The sequence below is a fragment of the Lasioglossum baleicum genome, chromosome 3 (assembly GCF_051020765.1).
Source record: "Lasioglossum baleicum chromosome 3, iyLasBale1, whole genome shotgun sequence".
Classification (NCBI taxonomy): Eukaryota; Metazoa; Arthropoda; class Insecta; order Hymenoptera; family Halictidae; genus Lasioglossum; species Lasioglossum baleicum.
Window position 1 is genome coordinate 11,955,659 of NC_134931.1, and position 21,162 is coordinate 11,976,820.

Sequence of the window (21,162 nt, forward strand, 5' to 3'; positions counted from 1 at the left end):
GAAATAACCCGGTCCCTATTCAGTCGCCCTCATCCGAGGATGACTTACAGCAGTTTCAACAGGTCTCGAAGTTCCGCAACCAGTTGCCGTCTAAACGGAAAGACACACGGTGGTCGAAATATGTCTGTGCGTGTATATATATACTGTTTGAAGCAGTGTCTGTGTGTGTACCTATATATGAAACTCTGTGTCCATCCCGAGGCGGTAAATATTTCATACTATCACATGAATGAGGCCAGCCACGTCACGTTCCTGACCAACTTCGAAATTCTATTTCGCTTAATGCATACGAAAGTCTTGATTGGCCACGTCAAACCGGCCGACACTGCGGGCATTAATATGTACACTTCCGCGGAACATCGTCATTAGTCGAGAATCCCGCCTTCGAAATTTCATGAGCGAATGTCTAAGGACCAAGATTCTCGGCCAAAGAAACCGTTCGAGCTTGCCGGCTGCTCGACATTTTCGACAGTGGCACTGGGAACTTTTTAGCAGAGAGATCATAGTACAGGAAAGTAGTCCAACGTGCGGAGGTTTTTTTAACATTTTTTATTGTGATATATTTGGATGTGACAATTAAAGCTTACGAAATTGCGATTTTAATGTAGCTGATTTATCTGACATCTGCGATAGCCACGAGAAAGTTTCGTTCAGTTAGTAACATCTTCGCGAGCAGATCAACCGTTTAACGTGCACCTATTCAAATTACGTTTTCGATTCGAGTGAATAGAATCGATTCATGTTTATTAATGATCCTCCGTTCCTCACCGTTTCAGCTCTTTATCTCCGCCTTAAATCACATGATGTCGATATCATCCGGCTTTTGGGTTTATAGCTATTTTATTGTCTCCGAGGAATTGATTTCTAGCCACGGTAGTTTCCTTCCTATGTTCGTTCCACCAATTCGTCACAACGTTTCTTATCCCCTTTCACTTCGTCACCCTTTTTCTTCCCTCGAACCTCCCTGGAATCCGATTGTATCCGGGTCCCTTTCGCTCTGCTTTTTGTTTGTCCGCTCTTCCTCGGCAATTGTCGGGGAAACTTCCGGAAAGCATCGAAATCCGTCTCGAAGCTGCCGCAAGATTCGAATAGTTGGAAAAATGGTTAGGAAAAATTCCTGGAGCAATCAATTAAGCAACCAGCCGCGCGTGAACGCTGAGAAATTTAACTATTTCCATGAACTTTTCCAAACTCACGGTTCCTCTTACGTTATATCTTTTTGCAATTGATTTAGCTCTCGTCGTACATGCGTATAGTGTTCAAATTACTTTTTGAATTCACTGTACACTAGGGTGGACCTTATGTTAGCTATACCTGGTGAAATTTTTTTTGCGAGATTTTTTTCACGTCCCCCCTCCCTAAAATTGTGCCATTGGGTAAGAAAATAATTCCTGCAAAAGATGAAGTTGATCGGATTATAAACAAGAACGTTTGGTCATAATCAAAAGTCTTTCCTTCAGATGTTCCCATTCCTATAAAATTTCATGTTTTTCGCAACTTCAACGTCAATGTGGCACGTCTTCCCCTTATCAGATCAACTTCATCTTCTGCAAGAATTATTTTCTTACCCAATGGCACAATTTTAGGGAGGAGGGACGTGAAAAAAATCTCGCAAAAAAATTTCACCAGGTATAGCTAAGGTCAACCCTAATGTGACACGTCTTCCTCACGTCCGATTCATCTAAAACTTTGGATATACACTACCGCTCATAAGTGTTTAGGCAATCCTCTTTCATGATACCTTTTTTAATATTGTACTATGCGATTTGAACTTTTTTGGGAGCTAGAGCAATTAGCTTACTACAGAATGTGAAAAGAAATTTTTTCAAAAATTGCAATTGCTCGGAATTGTAGAAAAAATACTAAACGTTGCATTTCACAACTTTTTTCTGTGGACCTATATTGAATATTTAAAACGTACATTTTGTAGATCTGCGTCACTTATATGCACTGTGAAAGTTTCATCGAAATCGGTCGATGCGGGAAAAAACGACAGGCATTGAAAGATGTAAGAATCCTTAGATTTATTGCAGTTACAGGCCGAAAATCGTGAAAAATGGCAATTTTCACCATCTTTAAACGTTTGTAGGTCGTTGCAGCGTCCACCGATTTTGACGAAATTTTCAAAATATGTTTAATTGACACAGATATACAAAGCGTACTTTTTAAATTTTCAATATGGGTCCACATATAAAAGTTGAAAATGCAACTTTTAGTATTTTTTTCTACAATTCCGATCTATTGTAATTTTTGAAAAAATTTCTTTTCACATCCTGTAGTAAACTAATTGCTCTAGCTTTTCAAAAAAGTTCAAACCGCATGGTCCAATATTAAAAAAGTTATCATGAAAGAGGAGTGCCTAAACACTTATGACCGGTAGTGTATCATTTTTTCATGAAATGTAACAATATTGGGGGGTGTGCCCAAAATTTAATGGTTGAAAAATAAGGTACAACCTACTGCACACGTTTAACCTTCTTTCTGTGTATAGGGTGCAAATGCACCACAGGTTGAAAAATTTTCTAGAAATGCTATATGTTTCTAGAAATGCTAAATGTTTTAAATTTTCTAAGTATTGTGTACTTATATTCTAAAAATTAATAAAATGCCACAGATATTTGTGCAGACAAATTTTTTCTTTCATTTTGCTCGAAAAATATATGGGGTTCAATTACCCCCGTCTACACGGTTAACATTAGAATAGCAGTACACAGAGAGAAGGTTAAACATCGTATTTTGCAGGCGTAGATTATAATTCTGACGGCGGACTGCCTCAAAAATACCAGGATACATTCTAGTCATAAGTTCAACTAAATCTAGGTTAGTCCGAATATTTCCCAAGCGCCACTGGTTTTTATGGCTCCTCGGACAATTGAAAGTTTCTTTCAGTCAAGGAAACTAGAAAATATTTCGCGTATCCTCGACTATAGATGGAACTCGAAAATTCCCGTACGATTTCGGAACAAACAGGTTTGGACGTGAAATATGAAAGTCGATTGTACTTCGAAAATGTTGCTAGTGTTGCTAAGTTGGCGAACTTACGAGAACCGCTTCCTGAAAATACGTTTTTGTGCTTCAACTATAATGCAGAAGTAGTTTGAAAGTACGACAGGTATGAGTAATGTCCGAACGTCGTAGATTTTACAGCTGAACGTGAGAAACGAGTCTTCGAAGTTTTACGGAGTCGTTAGGCTAAATACGACTTAATCTTTTGTTCGGATATCGTTCGGTTTAAGTGCCTGATTGGTCTATTTATCCAGCAGTTTATTTTACCACGAACTGATGTAAAATATTTTACACGAAGCTCGAAAAATCTGCAAAAATCTAATCGAGTTGTTTGTAAATGCTCATAAAACGCGCATATATCACGAAAGTAACTTTTATGACAACCGGCACTGTATTCTACCCGAATTTCGGAAGAGCTGTTTGCGAATTTGCGGTTGACAAGTTGCGGTACGAAACTTTCGGCAGTGTGCACGCGCTAAGATCTGACAGTTCCGAGTAAACTTGCATTACTCGACGGAAACGCGTTTTTCGGTAAGCCACGGTAATAGAGAACAGACGTCGCGAGACGCTGCATATCCGTTGGAAATGTTTCTAAGGGGCCGATAATAAATAATGCATAGTGTCGCGGATCCACTGAGAGCACTGTGGATATGTAAATAAATTTCCAAGCACTACGCCGCGCATCATAAGAAGACCGAAATGTCACCGACACGCAGGCCAGCCTGCCTCCCCCAGGTTTCCGTTGCCATTCCTTGAAGCAGCAACGTCAGAAAACGTACCCGGTTCTTTTCATCTCGATCCAACCGAGGCAACAGAAAGATAGAAGAGTGCATCATTCTGCTATCGCGATTTTCTCAAATCCTCTTCACCCTGCAACCACCCGTACCCTTTTACCATGTTTTCCCTCTTACCACCCATATCTGGCAGCTACCTTTCCTCTCTCTCTCTCTCTCTCTCTCTCCCTCTTCCTCTCTCTGTTCCTAAATGTGACGTATTCCTCGCGCAACACGGAGCTTGCATCGTGCAAAAGAAAATGCGAGAAGAGTGATTGGAGTTCCGTAAGTCAAGCGTAATGCAGGCGCGGCGCGTTGCTCGCCCGATCACGGATTGGTACATAACGCTCTAAACTATGATCAATCATACCAATCTTTTTTTCTATGCGAATGCAACCGATGCCTGACCGACAGGTTGTTCCTTCGCTACGTGAATGTTGACATTACGATGTCTGACCATTCAGTGACATTTCTACTTACAGTAATCGGAGACAGGCTTAGAGTGCGAGCACAGTGTATCCGTTTTCGTCCGATTTGGCCGACGTCCGACACATCTGTCTCTTTTTTCAAACGTGTGAAAAAGAGACACAACGTCGGACGTTGGCCGAATCGTCCAACATCGGATCCACTGTGCTCGAACCCTTACAGTGTTATCTGTTTAAACACTAATTAACTAGTGCCCCACGGTGTTGGATCGATTAGGTGGGAAAATGAAAGCTGTTACCTTTTCATTCTCTGGCATTCTTTTGTTCGAAATGGATGCAATTTCCAGATACGTCGCGTCGTGCCCATTTCATCCCAGTAAGCAATATAACATCTATAAACTGGAAACTGTTATGTAATTTATGTTCTTCAATGTCTGCTCGCTGCAATATTGCGTGCAGACGTTCAGTGTTTAAACGAATTTAAGTGTACACACAATATTGCAGCCGTATCAGACACAAACACACACGAATCATATAACAGTTTCCAGTTTATAGATGTAAGTATATTGGTCGCCAGAAAGAAATGAGCACGACCTATCTGAAAATTGCATCCATTTGGAACAAAAGGATGACAGAGAACGAAAAAGTAACAGCTTTCATTTTCCCACCTAATCGATCCAGCAACGTGGAACACCTTCCTCGGAAAAAGCGAAGAAAACTGTAGCCAGCATCCGATACGAAAGGAACTAACACCGACAACCACTCTCGCGTTTCCGCTTCATCGGTCAACCGTCCGACGAATGCGATGTAAATGAAAAATCGATTCTATTAGTCGGCAACATTTTCTTTCTTCCTTCTCCTTTTTTTTTGTATTTTTTCCTTCCAGTCTGTTCCGCGAAATCTGCCATTTGCATAAAGATGGAAATGGTATATTCGCCACGTGTCGCTCGAGGTCTCCGGGCATTCGTATTTTCACGGAATTGAAATCTCGACTTGATCCAGAACGCGACAAATGAAACTTCCGTTGCCGCGGATGCGAAACCGATCGTGACTGATTCGCGGTACAAATAGAAAACGCAAAACCTGGAAAACATTTTTCTGCGACCGCTACTCCCTGAACTCGCGACACGAATTCAAAATGCTCATTACGAGATGCCGGTGTAATTAATGTACAGGTATAAATCCGACTTTCTTCTATCGTTTTCCTCTGAATGTTATTAATAAACAGCGGATCTTTATAAAAAATAACAATTTTCGGTTTACACTCACCAGTTTCAGCCACGCGTTTGTCGTCAGTATTTGATTCTTCTCATCCTGAAACAGAGATAAAAAAACCAATGATTAATATTAGTTGAACCAAATTGTCCTGTGAAACTTGACTATCTGCTTCGACACAAATACAAAGTTATTGTATCTGCATACAGTGACTGTATACAGGATGTGAGAAGAAATTTTTCCAAAAATCGCAAATGGTCGGAATTGCAGAGAAAATACTAAAAGTTGCATTTTACAACTTTTTTATGTAGGCCTATATTGAAAATTTAAAAAATACGTTTTGTAGATCTGTGTCAATTATATGCACTGTGAAAGTTTCATCGAAATCGGTTGATGCGGGAAAAAACGGCAGGCATTGGAAGAATCCTTAGATTTATTTCAGTTAGAAGCCGAAAATCGTGAAGATCTGCAATTTTTACTATCTTTAAATATTTGTTGCTCATTGCAACGTCGACCGATTTTGATGAAATCGGAATATGTTTAATTCACACAGATCTACAAACGTATTTTTTAAATTTTCAATATAAATCCACATAAAAAAGTTGCAAAATGCAACTTTGATTATTTTCTCTACAATTCCAACAAATTGCAATTTTCGAAAACATTTCTGTAGTGAACTAATTGCTCTAGCTTCCGAAAAGAGTTTGAATCGTATAGTTCAATATTAAAAAAGTGATCGTTTTTTTAGAGCGTCCTGAATTCTTGATCTAAGAAAAACCCTCGGGTCCGTGCTTTTTCGTAAATCGTGTAGTTCTACTATTTCTTGACTCCGACAAGAAAAAGAGATAAGAGTCAAGTAATCAATAAGTATGTAGTAGATCGTTTTTTACGAGATGAGTGTGCAAAATCTATGCGGGAACGAAGGCAAGCGTTAGAGCGGGAAGCGAAGAGCAAGGCCAGCAACTCGTAAAATTCATGCCAAAAACTGGGGGAGCCAATAACCGCAAATTGCCAGTGCAACCGTTCGTTTTCCAGTGCTCTGCATGGAGGCGCGGCGCCGTCCACCACACTCATCCAAACTTCAAAGTGATTTATAAATCGAATATACTCCGATCGTTGGCGTCAATGGACAAACCGCTTTGTACACCTGCGATCACTCTGAACGAATTAGTTACCGCACACTTCACAGGTAAACCTGACACATTCACTTCTTAAATCGCGTTTGGAACTTCGTTGGAAAATCAAGAAACGCCGCTTGCAAACTATTATAGGGAGTATTCCCCTAACGCCGCACAATCAGATGAACCGACTTTGACGGCAGAGCTGGGAAACAATTTTAAATAGTTTCAGATAAAAACTGAAATATTTCCACAAGCACTATTTGAAAATACTACTCCCTCTGTCCCATAATAATAGTAGTAAGCAAATATTTAAACGGGAATTATTGGCGAATGCAGCTGTAAGTTATGTTGTAGCGCAAAATTGCGAAGCCTTCAATCAAATCAATGTTTCATGACATCTGCCATTTGTTTTGACACATCTTCCAATTTCTAGGTTAACCTAATTATTACGAATTATAACTATTTTTCTAATTTCATCCGCTGATCGAAATTAATTGTTTTATTTCAGTTGAATATCAACTCATTGTAAAAGTAAGATGAAAAGAAACAAGTTATGCTGGAAACAATGATGAACGATGGCTCCAATAATTTTAGGCTCACGCATATAGGGAAGGCAAAGCTTCGCAGCCAAGGGATCCTACCTACGGAAAATCCAGAAACTATCTACACTCAAAATAAAAATTAGGAGTAATATTTTTAATTTATTGTTTAATGAAATCTAGTTTTTTGATAATAAATGTTGCGTTCTATATTTATTTTCTTTTGCTACTATTATTATGCGGCAAATTAAATTCATCAACTGCTAGTATTATTATGGGACAGAGGGAGTATTTCATTTAATGCATAATTTTACAAAATTTTACGATCTAGTTAACCAAGAAGATCTTGTACCAGAAGCAATTAAATATACATATACATATGTAGCACTGTTTTAAATCAATTTCTGTGTGGTTCAATAAAGGCAATGCAATTTTTCATCTTCACTAAAACTTCTTTTACCATTGTTTAATGTAAAGAGAATTATTATACATGTGACCCACTAAGCACACACATTTTATATTACAGCCTAAAGACGAACTATTTACTATTTACTATTCATATTCGCATATAGAAAATAGAGAATATGCTACATTGATTCTGCAGTTCTAATATTTAAAATGAAACGCTCCGCAGTTAAATCGAAATTTATAGCTCGATTTCCAGTTGAAAGTTTAATTAGACTCAAGGTCGATCTTTTATCCGGATCAAAATGAAATTAGCTCGACCAGTGGGGTGTGCAATTTTCCAGTCAAAAAGCACATCCGCTAAAAATATCAAACTAGAATTGAAATGTGTTGAACGCCGGGTGGATTCTAATTCTAACGGTTTTTCTTAAAACACGACGTCAGGAATACGAGAGATTACGAAATTACCAGTCGAGAATTCGTTAGGCTAAGTAAATTACGCGTGTTCCGCAGATACTTTCCCCTCGTGTTAGTTTGGAACGAATCCCATATAAAGTTTGTTGCTTGTACAGCTTGGTTTAATAGAATAACCGCTCGTTAAACCGAGAGTATCATGAAAATTATACGCCCGCTTTTTTGCTCCCTGAACTTTCAATAGTCTGCTGTTTCGGCATGAAATCGATGTTTGCTTTATGGTCGATTCACTGGTAACGGTTGACCATTAAACTCGACTCGTTTGAAAGATTATTGCCGTGGTCTTTGTTATCATTTATAGTAAACTGCAATCTGTTGGTTCTGGGTTGCTCCCGATACATTATTCAATGCACCAAAAAAATTCGTTTTTCTAGACGTAACTTTATTCCAAGCAGCTCTTGTGATTAGCCGGAAGCAATGAGCGCTGGCGAATTTATAAAACTGAATATTTTAGATAGATGAAAAATCAAAGTTGAGTTCACTACAATTTTATTGAATTTAGAAGAGGAAAAGAACGTATCCAAATGGCTAATCATAGATCCAAATTGTTCTAACAGAGGGACCTCTAAATGTACGTATAGTTTTTTCCATTTTTTATTAAAATCAATAGATCGAAATATGAGTGCTCATATTCTGCAGTGACTTCTTCCATCTCACGGTCCTGCGCTACTCAGATCCATATTTCATCGGCAGGCACATTAGGGACATGACTCTACATCTGTTTCCAAGGACCAACAGGTGAATTTCGGCGCAAAATAAAGGAAGTATTGGCTAGGGAAACCTCGTTCAATATTCTCCTTGATATTAGTAGTTTCGGTAGCCCCACAAAAAGGTCTCGGCAGCATACGAGCTTCCATATTCCGAACCAGTATCACTATAAAACAGAGAATCTAGCCAAAAAGGCTATCACTGCATTGCTTAGTTCTTCTAAGTTCGATTATAAATTTCATGTTCTTAAATCAAGTTGAAATGATTCTAGAGGAAGCTGACCGATTACAGAGCGATTTGCATTGCAATATAAAAATTTGTAACGTAATAGCAAGGTAAATATCGACGGGAGCATGATTAATTGGTGTTTAATAGATACGTTCTGATGCGAAAGAGCAAGCAGGATTATTGAAAATCGATAAGCCGTCGAATTATCCAATCAATCATCGTGAAACAATTCACACTATAGATGTCTACTCTAACGAAAACGGTTGTGAAGGCATTAGATACATACTTTCCATCGTAACTGATGCGTAAGAGTAACTGATACATAATATTTTTCGTCAAGACTAACATCTGTACTTATTTCTAAATGAGCTTCACAGGGTCTCTCATTGAGTAGTGTTATTTCAAATTATAAAAAATGCTGCCTTTTTACAATTAACATTTCTTTACAATTTTACTAACCACGTGTAGAAGAGTGACAACTCTAATCTTCAAAAATAATACGAATGAGACTACCTCTTTCTTGGAAAATGTATTAGATTGAAAATTGTTCAACAATCGATGGTAAGAAGTATCTGGAAAGCTGGTGGCTTTTTGATTCGGTGCAAAATTTACATGAAGCAAATAATAGAGGTTCAAATATTGTATGGATCCATTCGATCCACATTTGACGTAACTGAGTATACATCATTAAGTAGGGCACGCCGAGTGTCGAAACTAATCGAAATTGTTTCACGTGGACGCCTTTGGTCACGGGCTGTGCGTCGCTCTAGCGTAATCTGCGACTCCATTCACCTCAAAGCAGACACCAATCGAAGATATCGATTCGAACGAATCAACCCGACGACGACGTGACGCGACGTCGCATCACGTTGAGATTTCTACCAAACTGTAGGGGAATACCTCGTGGAACGATTAGAATGCGATTTTTCATGACTGGTAAACTCTCATCCCTAACATCATACAATAACAATAAATTCATAATGGTAAGCTCGCGAATGTGATTTCTTTTATTCTTCTTTATGTATTTGGAAATTTTGTGAACCCTGCCTACATTAGGCTACTTTCCTCAATTCGTGCAAGAGCCAAATTGAGATGCAGCGTTCAGTCTTATCGTCTCTCACAATAGGTAAGCCAGTGCCGCTCGAATTAAACATTTTGAATACACTTAAAGGTATACCTATTCGCCGGAATTCTATTAGGGAAAGTGTGGGCGTATAAAGGGCTTAATCAAATTGTCGGTGAGGAGGGGCGGGGGGTGTAGGAGTAGAATTGCGAGTAATTACGCGACGAGCGAAACGCAAACATCGGTGGGTTTGGGACAAGTCGATCAGCAACGAGTTGTAAATTATTCTCGACCGCGGCGCTTGTCCCAGTCGATAAATGAAAACGGTAAATCTCGTTTCGATACCCGGTGCCGTTTGACCATGAACTCCGTATTTATGGTCGGCATAATGGAAATTGCTCCGGCCCTGTTTCTCTTTTCGTTCGCCGACGAGCCGGGTTCAGCCGCGCTGTCAACTCTTCGTAATCTATCGAGATTTCTCGCCGATTTTCAGTGCCCCGCCTCCTCGACCCCCCACCGCCCGCTCCACCCAATCCATCCCGTTTCCTCGGACCGCCCACCACGTCCCGGTTCCGCGTTCTTGTTTCGAGGCACACGAACGAGTCCTTGTACACCGACAGAGGCCTGGGTCCGTTCAAAGGCGCACGGCCACAGCAACGGCGCAAAGTGACGAGAAGCTTTTTCATCAGCATCGCAATTATAAAATGGTAAAGCGTGCTCATCATGTTACCTCGGCCTACGCCATTTTCGCGTGGACGTTGCGCATCGCTTTCAATGAGGAGACTGATCAGCGAAATTTCCTACCGCGCGCGGCATCCTTACTTTTTACTTTCCCTTGCCTTCGCCACTCCCGGGTGGGGCTTCAACCCCTTTCCCACCACCGTGCTGACCCGTTTTCAGTTTTATGTTTCTCAACTAATTTCTGCAGTCCCGTGTAAAACGAGAGTTTAATTCGGGAACGCGCGCGACATTAACGAGGTTGTAGTTCGCCGAATTATTGCGGAACTCCCTCGGCTCCTCTTTCCGGCACATTAACCCGAAAAGAAGTCAATTGAATCCACGGAACTGTAAGATCGATGGAAAATAGAGATAACGCGGCGCCAATGAATTTTCGATTTAGCGCGATTCCCTCCGACCTAGCGCCATGGAAATTCAAATGTTCAGGCTGGTTTGAATACGAGTTTCGGGTGAACGGTTCACGCTTTCATTAAATACCGGCAATGATGAAGGTTTTCTAACTGTTCGCGGATGACGCGGATGAAGTTTTTTTCCCGAAATTTGTAAACGTTCGAAAATATGAAAACGAAATATTTCACAATATTACGTGCAAAGAGTGTTCGAACACATCTTTGGATAGAAACAATAATAAAATAAAAGACAATCATTTTAATTTAACACATAAAAACAATTTTTTGATCAATTTCTTTTAGTTGCGGACGAAAAATCTTTATTTTGTTGATACATTAAATTGCGTTTGAAATGCAGAAGCCTTAATTACAAGTGAAGAATGGATTCCAGTTTAAAACATAAACCATTAATATCTGAATGTGCTGATTACCCGGCGTACAGTCAGGTTCACCTCGGTCTCGCGCCGAAAAAAAGCAATAGTAATACGACGAGCACGATGAAGCCGCTAATTAATGCCATTTGCTAAAAGCACAAGTTCGGTGCTGAGCTTTTTTCGGCGGAACACATTACACTAGCTCTCCCATTATTTGACGGTCCGTGTCATCTTTTTGCCCGCTCATTCAATCCGACGCTTTCCAACATAAAACAAGATGCGCCGAACAGGAACTGTGCACCAGAGCAAAAGATATTTCTAAGTGGAGCAAAACCAGTTTCATTACCTAGCTGGCTTTCTCTGTGCTCCAGCCACCGTTCTTTCTAAGTCACCATTACTCAAGCTGGTCTCAGGTTTTGTCTCGTGGCTTCCGAACGATCTTCAGCGATTCCGAGCTTTGCGAAATCGAGTGTCTTTTATTCGAAATCGTTCAGTTAGAACAGCTTACTTCATAATATAAAAGTAGAAAAGTGCAAATTTAATAAAATAAATATCACTTAAAAGATAAAAATCACTTCTGCCAACTTCTTTCCACCTAGTGAAAGCCAACAAGTTTGGCTTACGTCAAAGTGACTGGCATGTATTGCTTTATAAGATTCAGAAGACTGAGTTGCACATAACAACACATTTAATTCTTTGCTTAATCATCTTTGCAAGTTGAAAATATTCTACTGATGTATTTAAATTGCACCAACTCTCAGTTTTGTTATAAATGCATAAAATCTGCAATCTAGTTACCATAGATACGAGAATTTTTCAACTAACACGATACAATTTCAAATTAGATTTTATTTATACGTCTTTCACAATTTTTGCAAAAACATATACTTACGTAAAGCAGATCAAGAGGAACATTAATAAATGTCTTAAAACGTGAAAGTTATTGAAGTATTAAAACCTGTAGTTCGTAGCTTTTGTAGTTCGTCAAACGAAAACATATTGGTTTTTATATCACTGTTTTATTCATACGTGACAGCCGTTACCATTTTATATACCATTGCCAGTAATGAAAATATATTCCACGTCCAATGTACGAGTATTTATTATGACAGAACTGTGGATGTTTCTGCAAATTTTAATTTCCACTGATTATTTTATAAAATCCATGTTTGTATAAACAGCACATTAAAACATTAATTGATGAACGTCTCGACAACAGAGAAAGAGAGAGGATAGTGGAAAGAAGACTTTTTTCTCAATTCAATAACAAATTGCAGTCTAATTATTTAGAAAAGTCCAAAAAGAATGTTCGTCAATTGATGGAATTTCTCTCCTACAATATAACTTTTTGTAATATTTGTATACATATACATATATGTATATGCGCGTGTACAATTGCAGAAATTTATGCATAAAAGATTAAACGATAATCCACAGTAATTAATACTGTATATGAAAATCGATGAATAAATTAAATTTCAGCTTACATTACGTAAACTCGAGAACGTTTTATTGTAATCTCTAAAATAATTTTATCATCAATAACATGAATAATATCGTTTTTAACAACAAATCTTATCCTCCTCCGGGTAAGGAGACTGTAGTCACAAATCCAAGTGGAAAAATCGAGTTGCAGTCCACGTTCGTCTATAAATTTCCGCAGTTTCACTTTATCCGGCATTCCTGCCCCCATGTCTGACCGAATCTTGAGCCACGCCACTGGTTTGCTTCCAATCGATGCATTTCTAACAAGTGCAGAATATCAAAATAGAATTCGTTCATTCCTTGTTTAACAAACAATTGCTAAAACTAAATTGAATTTGATTTACACGTAATCATAGTTTGGTAAATAAAATTGTTTGGAACATTCTTGTCAACGTGAAGTGCAATTTGATTTTTCCAGAAGAAAGCGTATATTATTATATATTTATTTACAAAAAGATTGATAATTATTAGACTGTGAATCTTTAAGCAAAATATAAAATAGACACAGGAGCCAAATAACAAATTCATTCTTCTTTTAATTATCTTATTAAGGTGAAACTAGTACACTGGTGGCCATACATCTTTTTAATACCTTCACTGTCTAAAATTGTACGTATCCATTTTTGTCATAAATGCCTAAAATCCGCATTCTAATAATTATAAATTGTATCTGCTTGGATAAAAATGGACGTTTTTATAATTAACAAATTCACAATCCTGTAGTGCATATTTGCATTCCTGTCAAACAAGATATAGTTTCACAACGATTTGGAAAAAGTATCAAACATTAACAGCACACAAACGCGATTTCTGTGTAAGGGGCACACTGTTGTGGCCCCTATCACGCGCCATCTGTTTTGGTCACGAGTTCAGACGGATTTCCGGCCAACACGTACAGATTGGTCCACTGGAGTTCAGTTTGCTGCACCACGAAATATCCAATTAAAAAAGTTTCGACTACCGATATAAACGAAATACAAACAGAACGTCTGTTCTTGTGAATTCGTTTGTCAACACATGTGACGTGCCACGGTTGGACAATTTACATGCTGTAGATAACAGAGTGCGCTTGAGCTCGTGAGGAAGAATGCCTCGGAACGTACGAACCATTTAAACCTTCAAACTACTTTAATTTATTTGTATTGTACGTCGCATGTAATTGTCGTGTGGAAATTACACGCCATTGTATTTTCTGAACATTTCTGAATAAAAAGATCCTCTTCCCTGTTTACACGAGGAAATGTATTAACAACATTTAAACACTGTTTTCCAACATTAACATATTACAGTTTTCGTAATTTAAAGTTCCTTTCAACTTTATTTACGTTGTAACCCTTTGCAGTGGAGGGGGGACTCGGAGTCACTACTAAAAATTATTGTACCATTATAAATATGTTGGTATTTAATAGATGACTACACGTTTGAGTATTGTATGAGGTATTATATCAATTTCATATTCACAAAATTAAAAAAAGGGGTTAATACTCTGCCATGAATTTATAATATTAACTAATGCTGTACCTATATATTCGCCATTACATTATTAATTTTCTTTAACTTCTCTCCACTGCACATTTGCTTCTTTTTTTACGTACAGTGGGTGTACAAAGTATTCGTACACCTTTTAAAAACTAATCACTTTTTTATAATTGTACCAAAAGACCTGATTTTGTAAATAATAATTTTTGGAAAATCTTTTTTTCGTATCATTTCGTAAACCAATGCTTCTAATTGATTATAAAAACTCAGGTCGTTTGGTACAATTATAAAAAAGTTATTAGTTTTTAAAAGGTGTACGAATACTTCGTACACCTGTATGTGCGTTGTTAATTCTACTCGGGGGACTCGGCCTATTTGCTATTCGGAGAGAGAGGACGAGGTAAGGACCACGGCCGCTCTTGGTTAGCAGTAGCACCCCGGCAGGAGAGTACGGCGATAATACCTGGACGCCTGTCGAACGAGAGAGAACGGCTCAACTCCTGGCCGCCCAGGCCTCGACAGGAGAGTACGGCGATAATACCTGGACGCCTTGTCGAGCGAGAGAGGACAGAGCACCTTCTGGTCGTTTGCGTAAAATACCACGTAACCTAGCTAGAGTACACGTGTGATGAGAGAGAGTTTGCATGATTGTGATTTACAATTCGAACAATTGAATAATTTTATATACTTCACCTTCCTGTACCCATGTTCCTAACCAAAATAAATTTGTTTGTCCAGCATATCCTGTTTATTCCCTAACGATATGGCTACAGTGTGCTGTTTACACAACTTTATATGTTTCAAATACAATCAAAAAGTGTTAAAAATTCCAAAGAATTCGAAAGTTATGAAAAATTTCTTAATAATATTGTTTTATTTATCATTGTCTAGCACGAATGTATCTCGATGAATTTATTTTGTATGTACACGTACAGTTTACTGTGCAAAGTATTGATTATGGGGAAAGAACGAAATTATATATCTGAAAATTGAACAATCATGGATACATTACACTGTCCAACAAATTTCAACTTTTTAAAAGTATTTCGATTCCCACTATGCGATTATTATAGAGTTTTCCGCGCTGATTCCGAATCTGTTTTTAATTTTTTTCCTATACGTCCAGTTTTTGAGAAATTGAACAATCATGGATACATTATTAGCGAAGCACATCGAATGAGGTTCTGTCGGATTTAACGAAGCTCTATGTATGCTGTATACACTATATCGCGTTTTCTCGGGTAAAGAGAAACCTTTTTTTCCTGCGCCAACACAGCGCACCTTTTTCCGCATTTATGTGGTCCGCGATTACTTTCAATTGAATTGCAACGAACTCGTCCGTACCGGCAGTTTCACATTAGAATTTCTACTCTTCCCGTACGTGTACTCAGCAAACAAACCCAGACACATAAGCACGGACAAATATGGGACACAAAGAGACGCTTGTTGTCTGCAATAATTACGTTCCACGTACTCTTACATACCGAGCACATCTTATATCAGAATTTGCTGGCGCTGTTTACCTCGCCCTGTGCAATCTTACATCGGAACGAGGGATATTTGCGTGCCGACACTAATTGCACTGCATATTTTATTCTAGAAGTCTCGTCGTTTCGATGTTATCATTAGATTTATCAAAAAAATGTAGAGACGATATTTTAAACAGTTGAAAAATTGAAACGTTTAAGAACATCAGTAAATTATACGCAATTTATTCAAATTAATAAAGACAGAACGAAATTCCGAAATCGATGCAGAACATTTTTATTTTGCATCATTCGCAAGACTATCAGGTGGTAGGGATTAACGGTGCGGGATTCACGTTCGCATTTCTCGATAATACGAAAATGGGGATTTGCAGTATTCGCAAACGCTAAATAAAAGATCGATCTAGGGCGCTATCGCCCTTAAAAATCCAATTTTTTCGTTTATGAGACGTAATTTGCATTATTCGGCAGCATATTCGGCGCAGTTGTATGCTTCCGAGTAATGCAAATTACGCTGCCGAATAATGCAAATTATAGCGCCCTTATCTAGAGTTTTTGACTACTAAAAATCCCCATTTTTGTATTATCGAGAAATGAGAACGCGAATCCCGTACCTGCAATCCTGAAAAAAGGAGTCTACTCCCTTAACAAGATTTCAGAAGTCTTTATTGTTTTGCATTTGATCTACTTGTTTTTCTAGTCATAATAGTACATTTTCGGAATCTGCCATTAACGTCGAGAATAAACTTGCCGCATATTGTTAAAGCATTACTCTGCGTTGGTATTATGTCATTGTAGCTCGTTTACGTGTTTCCGTGGCGTGCGCAGTGGATATAGGAGAAAAGAAATTCGATCGAATGGTAACAGACAGCATTCATATACGATCCAGGTAACTTCTCATATGTGGCGAAAGAAAGAAGAGGGTCATAATAGAAATCTTTCATATCGGAGTTCCATCGATGGAATTGTGTACATGTGTGCGAACCGACTGCATTGTGCAGTTTGCCAGCAATGGAAGCGAAAATGCTTCCGACGTAAATCCACTCTAATGCGATTTTCTTAAGACAACCGGGAAAGCCAATGTTGTCTACCGTGCACGCAGTTCCTTCGATATACATAAACGTTACTGCGCTTTAATCGTTCAATAACCTTGGAAAATTCCAACGTAAGCTGCGAATTCGATACACGTAAAACGCTTCGGTCACCAATGAAACTTAACGAGAACTGACACTTTATAAATCGCCGAGTAAAATCCACTATATCATTGTGTAACTTCGAAGCTTGTCGTGTGCTCTACTTTCCGATATTTGCAAGAGCGTATGGCTGTCACGAACAATTTAATAATTCTCTTAAAATAAAAATTGCAAGATATAGGAGCTAAATAGAAATTTTCTAGTTTCTCTAATCATCTAAAAAACTTGAAAATTGCATATCGATGTCCTCTAACTCTTTTAAACTCTCTACCGTTTTAAATCGTAACCGTAAATCGTAATACCATTAACCGTGTAATTAAGAACTTTAAACCACAAGTGAGAGTTTAATTGATATTTGGTTATGTGAAACGAAAATGTTAAATAGAGATAAAAGGAGAGAATATTCTGGAGAAGAATTTTACTGTTACCACATTCCATTAATCCTAATGTGCTCCACAAAAATACAGAGTTACACAAAGCTGCTAGGATGATATTTCATCTGTTCTCGCATTACAGTGCAATTCAACAGATCATGTTTTTTATGGTTTCATACTTTTTCAAAATAGTTCCACAATTTTTCAATTAACCCTCCCTCTGTAACCTTATTTTTATCAACGCCCTCTGCATACCGGGTGGTTTGTGTTCACGACTAACCTTTTAACTGTTCCAGGCTTTCAAAACAGCTAAAAAAGATTCTAGCAATACGTATTGAAGTCCCCTATCTTATGTATAATTGATAAGAAAATGTGGAGGCGATGCACAGTGGTCCGGACGCCGATCTAGTTCATTAAAATTTTAGCATTATTTGGACGTTTGAGGGTATAAAAATGTAGGTCAGAAATATATAATGAAGTCAAAAATATATATTCATCGTTGCAAATTAAAGTTGATCTTGATTTTTTATAGCATAAACATTTTTTTCTAAATTCTTTGCATTGAAATTTGCAAACCGCGAAATGTTGACCAACTTTTGTTTAAAACATTTTTTTGTTTGATTATCGGAACTGTCTGAACTAATCATGTTCAGTTTTGAAATAAGCAATCCATAATGGTATTCACAAAACGTTTATTTTTATAAATGCTTGTTCTAATTATAAATTTTATTCAATTCCATTAATATCAACGTTTTAATGTAGATGCATTAAATGCCGATATAAGACAAGACATTTTTTACCAAATGAACTGCTAGATCGGTCGTACAGACTGTGCGATATGCTGTTATGGTTACCAAAAAAATGACTTACCACGTCTATGATCTGCTGCAGCGTGATGCCGAATTTCACCTCAAGAGGCTCGCTCTCGTTGGCGACCGGCCTTTCCAGAGTGTTGTACGACGCCAGCAAGTCATTCAATAAACGTTTCTCATGGGGTCCACACAGGCTTCCTGCAACCAGAACAAATTATTCGGAATGACGGTGAGAAATTTCACGAAAGCTTTTCGGTGCAACATCCTGCATCATAAAGTCACTGATTAAGGAAATTATTCCGGGGGGTACAGCACCGTTAACGTTTTATCGTGGGTCATAAATGACCCGACCTAACCGCATCACTATGGGTCATATACCTGTCTATGATGCTCTACAGGCAGGCTTGATACTATCAGTCAGTTAATCAAGTTGTTAAAAAGTAGTACTCATTATGCAGGAGCTTATCGATGTGCTAACTTACTGTTTTGTGAACCTCATTTTAAAAAATTGCGTATTCTTTTGTAAAACACCTCATTGGACATAATATTATAGTAAATATGGGTACACTTTACTTTACCGGACTCCAAATTTTTGCCTTTCTCGTATAGATTATTATGTATTTTGGTATGTAATCCAGTAGATTTGTACCCGGAGATCCTGCAGATTGAAGTTTCTGTCCTGTAGGATCAATGGTTCAGGAGTTATGGTTGCATAAAGTTGAGCAATTTGCAGTGTTTTCGACAGGTACGGGCGCCGCCATATTGGTTTGTAGTGACGATCGCGAGCCGCTTACCGAACAGAAAACCTAACTCAGACCAGTTAAAACGCAACATCGTGGCCATATCTTCCAAAATTCAAACAACAATCGCAATACCCGCTCTACATATATAATATCTGCTTTAACGCGTGCCCGTGCTGCCATCTGGTGGTTCTGCCCGGTAAGCGGCTCGCGATGGTCACTACAAACCAATATGGCGGTGCGCCTACCTGTCAAAAACACTGCAAATTGCTCAACTTTAAGCGCCCATAACTTCTGAACCATTGATCCTACAGGATCGAAACTTCGCTCTGCGGGTTCCCCGGGTACAAATTTACTGGATTACATACCAAATACATAATACTTTATAGTTGAAAGGCAAAAATTCTGAGTCCGGTAAAGTAAAGAGCAGCCGTAAATATAATTGCTAAGATTCAATTTAGGAAACAGTCACTGATTTTTTATTTAATTCATATGTTCCATTGATCAATGGAAAACTGCATACATAATTTTTCCATCCGAAACGTCTAATGCTAATTACTTGTTGGTGTTGCGAAACAACGCCAACCAAAAGATTCTTTGGAATTTCTCGGATTACAGTTTCTTCCCGGCATTATTAATTGCTCAACTCCTTCATATTAACTTTTGTTGTTGCATGAAATCCTCCTTTCAGCGGAAGTATGTTCGGAAATTCCTTGAACCACGGCGAGCATCGTAGATCGTGTAGCAGACGCGGATTCTATATATTACCCAGCAACGATAGCGGGTAAGCCACTATAATCCCTTGGCAAACCTGATAAGCTAGAGCACATTCAGCCTCGGCCAAATTGAAACTATACGCATTTTTAATCACGTTAATGCGCGCGTAAAATTCACACTCATAAGCACATTAACCGTGTGCCTTACGTTATAGTTCATCCCCATCAGTCTCTCAGAAGTTACTTTGGTAGCATTTACACTCTTCTATGTACACTTTTATGACTAGAAGACAATCATACAAATAAAAATCGCCTGGTTTCATTGCTCGTTACTTAACGGACGATAAAGAAGTGAAAACATTTTTTACGTCACTATAATTTATCTGATATGCGTTTATACTCATTCGTGTAGGTACACTGTGAAGGCTGAAAAACAGTCACACAAATAAAAATCGGTTTCGTTGTTCGTGACTGAACAGACCATCAAAAACTAGAGAGAGTTTCGTTGAATCGATGGCTGTTGACGGAGCGACAGTTAATCCTTCTCTTAATCCTTCGCTTAATCTGACGCTTGTGTCGCCGATTCCATTGCAACGATATTGTGTTACGGGCAAGGCCGGCCTAAACAGGTTCGGAAACCGGGCACGGTGCCGCGGTCGAATGCAAAATGCAACAGGATTGTGTCTGTCGAGAGAATAATGGCCGTAGCCCGGCCGAATTCGGCGCACGTGCACCCATTGAAGACAGACCGAAATATTGTTGGCTTACGACAAATGCACTTGTGCTCGCGAACCACTCTTACTACGTCCGACTACACGGACACGATTCAATACGCCTCGCACTTTTTGTTTCTGCCATCTTCCTGTTTCTCCTCTCTTCCCCACTCCATCTCTTTTGACTCTACCCCCCCCCCAATCCCTTCCCCTTTATCCACGTTTTCTTTTTGTTTGCTTCAGCACATTCAGGGGAACATTCTTTCCTCGTGCCTCGACATGCTCGGTTGATCGTGGCCATTGAAGTGATGCTGTATATAAGAACTGCTCATCTTTTTGTCTTCCTCCGAAGGATATTCCATTCTGTTGCATAAATAAATGAATATAGTGTGCCGGAAAATCTGTGCAACGAGAGACAGCAGTCCGCGAACCATTCCTCGAGGTATCGAGGCAATTAATTTCTGGAGCTTTCTTCATTTTGAAAATGATCCCCCTCCGTTTTCTGTACATTTACCTCATTGGCTGAACTTTCACTCAGGGGACCAAAACTTTTCAACTTTTCTGAATACAATATTGTACACAGAGAGAGAGTTCAACGAAAAAATTATAAAACTTTAAATTCTGGTACGAGGAATCCAAGTTTCAGTGTGCGGAGTTCATTCGTTAAAAATTTATACGCGGGTGAAGTTGCTCGATTTCAAGCGC

General features: G+C 38.6%; 1 protein-coding gene across 10 annotated transcripts in view; it reads right to left on the reverse strand.

Moving 5' to 3' along the window:
* Window positions 1-21,162, reverse strand: part of Nachralpha6 (nicotinic acetylcholine receptor alpha6) — a 390,412-nt gene that overhangs the window by 252,536 nt on the left and 116,714 nt on the right. For all 10 annotated transcript variants that reach the window (XM_076420937.1, XM_076420941.1, XM_076420942.1 and 7 more), the window contains 2 exons: window positions 18,347-18,486; window positions 5,474-5,518 (listed from right to left, as the gene is read on the reverse strand). In XM_076420937.1, the coding sequence (XP_076277052.1) occupies window positions 5,474-5,518; window positions 18,347-18,486 (185 nt within the window). The remainder of the gene's footprint in view (window positions 1-5,473; window positions 5,519-18,346; window positions 18,487-21,162) is intronic.